General features: G+C 36.5%; 1 protein-coding gene across 1 annotated transcript; it reads right to left on the bottom strand.

The window, feature by feature from the left end:
• Positions 1–232: 232 nt before the first annotated feature.
• LOC136844155 (general transcription factor II-I repeat domain-containing protein 2-like) lies at positions 233–4,153 on the bottom strand. The gene is made up of 3 exons (XM_067113169.1): positions 3,434–4,153; positions 615–683; positions 233–319 (listed from the first exon to the last, which is right to left on the bottom strand). Exons 1-3 carry the CDS (start codon positions 4,151–4,153, stop codon positions 233–235), a joined length of 876 nt encoding a protein of 291 aa, XP_066969270.1.
• Between the last annotated feature and the right edge of the window lie 1,328 nt (positions 4,154–5,481).

Raw genomic sequence — 5,481 nt, 5'->3', positions numbered from 1 at the left:
CTCTGATGTATGTTAGTTTTTATGGAGTCAATTTGACTTATTATTCACTTCAAAATCAACAATTTAAGGTTTTGTGAAAAAATTATTTTAGATCAAAGGTTGAAGATGAGAGAGAGAGAGAGAGAAAGAAAGATCTGATCAAGAGAGAGAGAGAGAGAGAGAGAGAGAGAGAGAGAGAGAGAGAGAGAGAGAGAGAGAGTGAGAAGATTAAACTTATTATCACAAAGAGAATTTAGAGAGAGAGACTTGACACTAATGATTCATCAACACAAATATCTTCACCATCACTCATGTTGAAGTTGATTGCTTTGTGAGTAGCCTGAAACAGAAATTAAAATCTCTTTTCAAGATAATCAACTCATACAAGTACAATACTGTAATTATTGTATATAATAATATAAATGTGCTCTGATGTATGTTAATTGTTATGGAGTCTTGACTTATTATTCACTTCAAATTAAACAATTTAAGGTTTAGTGAAAAAACTATTTTACAGGGTAAAATTCATTGTAACAGGTGATCAAAGGTTATATTCTACTCTACGAGAGAGAGAGAGAGAGAGAGAGAGAGAGAGAGAGAGAGAGAGAGAGAGAGAGAGAGAGAGAGAGACTTACCTTCACTGATGTTTCATCCGCACAAAGACCATCACAACCAATGTTGGATTTGATTGCTTTGTAAGCACCCTGAAACAGAACCAAATGAGAATCTATCTTCAAGAAAATCCAGTCATACAAGTACAATACTGTAATTACTGTATATAACAATATGCATGTGCTCTGATCTATGTTAGTTGTAATGGAGTCTTGACTTGTTATTCACTTCATAGTCCAACAATTGAAGATTAATGAAAAATCTATTTGACATGGAGAGAGAGAGAGAGAGAGAGAGAGAGAGAGAGAGAGAGAGAGAGAGAGAGAGAGAGAGAGAGAGAGAGAGAGAGAGAGAGAGAGAGAGAGAGAGAGAGAGAGAGAGAGAGACTTACCTTCACTGATGGTTCATCCACACAAAGATGCTCTTCATCACTCATGTTGAAGTTCATTGCTTTGTGAGCAGCCTGAAACAAAATCAAATGAAAATCTGTCTTCAAGAAAGTCCAGTCATACAAGTACAATACTGTAATTACTGTATATAATAATATGCATGTGCTCTGATCTATGTTAGCCCTTTAACGTCAACTGATATATTTTACGTTGAGAAAAGTTTTCTGTCAGGTGCCAAGTGGACGTAAAATACATCGACTACAAAAAGTTTTTTTTAAATATTCGCGGAAAAATACTTATAGGCCTCGTTTGCAAAAAATTTTTAATTCACGTGCCTTGAGGGATGATGGGAATTCACGGATCACGCTGTTGTTTTGTTTACAAGCGTGACCCAGCTGCGCATGCGCGAATTTCTTTCTTATCCCAAAAGAAAGCATCAGCTAACTCTGCTGAAAATCTCAGAAATTCTTTAGTCACTTTGTCGTAATTATTGCACCGTTTTCTATTAGCCTTTACATGAAGTTTTATATATGAAAAGGTGTGTAATTTCATGTAGAATACAACAAAAAATAACTCGTGGTTGTAGCTTTTATCTATTTTGACATATTTTCATATAAATCACCATAAGTGCCAAAATTTCAACCTTCAGTCAACTTTGACTCCAACGATATGGTCGAAAAATGCAATTGTAAGCTAAAACTCTTACATTCTAGTAATATCCAATAATTTACCTTCATTTTGCAACAAACGAGAAGTCTCTCGCACAGGGGTGTCAAACTCATTTTGGTTCAGGGGCCACATACAGTCCATCTGATCTCTAGTGGGCCGAACCAGTAAAATAATTGCAAAATAACCTTTGTAATCTCCAAATATATAGCTTTCTTTTCAGTAGGCTACTATGCTTTATCACTCAGCCTACAATGGATCTATATTAGCTTATTGCACATATATTCACAGAGAAGCCATAGAAATAAAATATTTTCAATTTCATTAACAATTTTTTTTTTGAATGGATATCTTTTTACATCTGACCATCTGAAGTTAACTCACCACACTAATCTCAACAGGGAGCTATGAAGAAAGTTAGCATCCTGCCTTAAAAATGTAAATGTGCACATTTATGAAAAATAAAATACAATTAACAAACATAAAAGTTATAGCAGTGCAAGAACAATAAGATTAGACTACATCAGATCAAACAGTTTTGTAGGCTAGGCCTACTGAAGGTGAGAATGAAACCAGAGTAATCTTATTTTCAAAGAACTGTATTTTTCATACTCCAAACATTTGTGAATATTAGTAATTAGGCCCAGGCCTCCATGCTAATTAACATCCCATCCCACTCTCTCTCACCAAAATCTATCGGCTGCTACTAGCTCCTGACACTTGGCATCTTTTAGCATTCACAAGTACATCAATATCAGGTTTTAAATCCTGAGTAGCAACACATTTCACAATGTCATTCAAGTGTCCATTTGTTAACCTTGAGCGGTGCTTTGTTTTATTGATGTTCATTACAGAGAACGCCTGTTCACACACATAGGTAGTCCCAAACATGGATAAAATCTTTGCAGCCAGGGATGTTAATTTAGGGTACCCTGGCAAGAGATATTGATAAAACGTATCCAAGCCCACTGATGCAAATTTCTGCTTCATATTGGAATCACATTGCAAGTTAATTACCTCGAGTTGGATATCAGCAGGCATATCAGAAGCCTTGACTGTAAATGGTGAGCGAAAAAATGCAAATTCATTTCAAGTTCACTAAATATCTGAAACCTCCGCTCAAACTCTTGCAACAATCCTGTTATTTTGTCTTTGTATTGATCCAAATCAGCATTAAGACCAGTCACATGCATAGCTGTGAGACATAGAAAATGAGAGGTGTCACCGTTAGACAGCTGTCTCCCAAAGTGACACTTTCAACTTGAATGATCGTACGTTTTCATAATACTGAGTGACAACTTTTTTGCGGCCCTGCAACATTTTGTTAAGATTATTGAGATGCTGTGTAATATCCACCATAAAGGCAAGATCCTGCACCCCTTCTAGGCATTTAAGTTCCTTTACTGGGTTGCCCTTTTCCTCCATGAACTGTCCAATTTCCTCTCTCAATTCAAAGAAGCGCTTGAGTACGGCATCTCGGCTTAATCACCGTACTTCAGTGTGGTATGGTAGGCCATCTGGAATGTCATTATCACTGAGAAAACAGTCAAACTGACGGTGATTCAAACCTCGTGCTCTAATGAAATTTACAGTTTGCACAACCACACTCATAACATGATCCATTTTTAGTGTTTTGCAGCACAATGCTTCCTGATGCAAAATAAAATGAAATGTCCAAAAGTCTTGTCCTCCATTCGTGGCCTGCACTTTCTCTCTGAACTTTGTTGCAACACCTGCCTTTCTCCCAACCATTGATGGGGCGCCATCTGTAGCCAAGCTGACAGCACGGGACCAGTCCACTCCGGCCTTGTCCAGCACTCTAATGAGAGAGCTGAAGATGTCATTGCTGTTGTAGTGTCCTTCATAGGCACCAACTCAAGGAACTCCTCAGTGATGGTCAAAGTCTCATCAACACCACGAATAAATATGGCCAGTTGAGCAACATCTGTAACATCGGTGCTCTCATCAATTGCAACTGAAAATGCAATAAATGACTTGATTTTGTCATTCATTTGCCGGCCCAAGTCTCCTGAGAGATCTTCAACCCTATCTGCAACAGTGTTCCTTGATAGACTAATGTTGGCAAAGGCAGGTCTCTTTTCAGGGCACACAATTTCTGCAGCCTTCAGCATGCATGTTTTCACGAACTCACCATCAGAAAATGGCTTGGATGCTTGCACCAACTCGTTAGCAATAAGGTAGCTAGCTTTCACTGCTGCATCACTGACCTCACGGCTGCGAGTAAATGCAGACTGCGGTTTCTTCAGACCAGTTAATAATTCATTTATCTTCTCTATTCTTAGTTCTCCTTGCAAATGGTGATATTTTTCTTCATGACGAGTCTCATAGTGGCGCCGAATATTATATTCTTTGAGCACTGAAACTTGTTGATTACATACCAAGCACACTGGTTTTGTATTCACCTCTGTGAATAAATAATACTGAGTCCATTTTTCCTGGAAAACTCTGGACTCTGTGTCCACTTTTCTTCTTTTTGACAAAGACATTTTGGTAATGGGGGTGTCAGTCGAATTTCTCGGACCATGCAAGATAAGATGCTTGCGTGAAAGAAGTGACTACCAGACTGCCCAAGTTATGTGCAGCAGCAGCAGCAGCAGCAGCAGTAACAGCTCCTGTTGGGGCAATCGTCGATAAACTCGTACGTGTATGGAACAGGGATCGCCGTACGGAAAAAGATCAGACTACACTCGAATCACAGAAAGCAGTTCCGATTTTTTTTTTTTTTTTTTTTTTTTTTTTTTAGATGTTGAGATTATGCTACATGGTACAGGCAGTATGATACATGGTACGTACAAAGACCCTCATTTGTGATACATGTACCACAATTATGGTGCGCATGGCAACCCTGCCGCCAGCTCAAGGTGTCAGTGAGTGAAGCTATCTAGCGATGTGATTGGTGGAAACTAAGTTTTGATCTAAACTTGGCTGCAAAGCGTTAAAATGAATAAATAAATTGGTAAATAAATAGATTAAAAAATATATAAGTAGATGAATGAATGAATAGATAAGTAGGTGAATAAATAAAGAAATAATAAATAGAAAAAAATTTGACAAATAAAATGACAAATAAATAAAAATACTGTATTGTGAGGTGTGTGTGTGCATGTTTGTTTTTTGTTTGTGTGTACGCGCACACATTCATCAGCAGTTCATATATGAAGAGAGAGAAAGAGAAATCATATCCTGAAAATTAAAATTAGATTCTGATACTCTAACTTGCATCAAAATTAAAAAGTAAATATGATGATGAAAGTTTGATTTGATCTTTAGGTCTTTTTTTTTTTTACAATCAAGTCTGCGGATAGTTGGGTACACGGCTGTTATAGAATCTGTACAGAGTTCACTTGAATTTCATAAAACTATATAATTACATAATCAGTAGGCTAGCTCTAACAATGCAGTTTATATTTTGAAAAATCAGTAGACAACCTAAGTTAACGTATACACTACTTTCAACGTCATATATATATATATATATATATATATATATATATATATATATATATATATATATATATATATATATATATATATATATATATATATATTTATATTTTTTTATTTTTTTTTACATCCTCAGAAATTTATTCCCTACAAGTCCTGGGCCTGATTAAACCATCTCGCGGGCAGGATCCGGCCCGCGGGCCGTATGTTTGACACCCCTGCTCTAGCACAATATTTCGAATTATGGTGAATTTTTTAATATAAATTTTTCCTTACATCAGTGCTAACTCAGCTGAAAATCTCAAAAATTCTTTAATCACTTTTTCATAATTTTTGCACTGTTTTGTATTAGCCGTTACATAAAGTTTTA

The sequence above is a fragment of the Macrobrachium rosenbergii genome, chromosome 12 (assembly GCF_040412425.1).
Source record: "Macrobrachium rosenbergii isolate ZJJX-2024 chromosome 12, ASM4041242v1, whole genome shotgun sequence".
Lineage (NCBI taxonomy): Eukaryota > Metazoa > Arthropoda > Malacostraca > Decapoda > Palaemonidae > Macrobrachium > Macrobrachium rosenbergii.
This window is presented reverse-complemented; position numbering and strand designations above follow the sequence as displayed.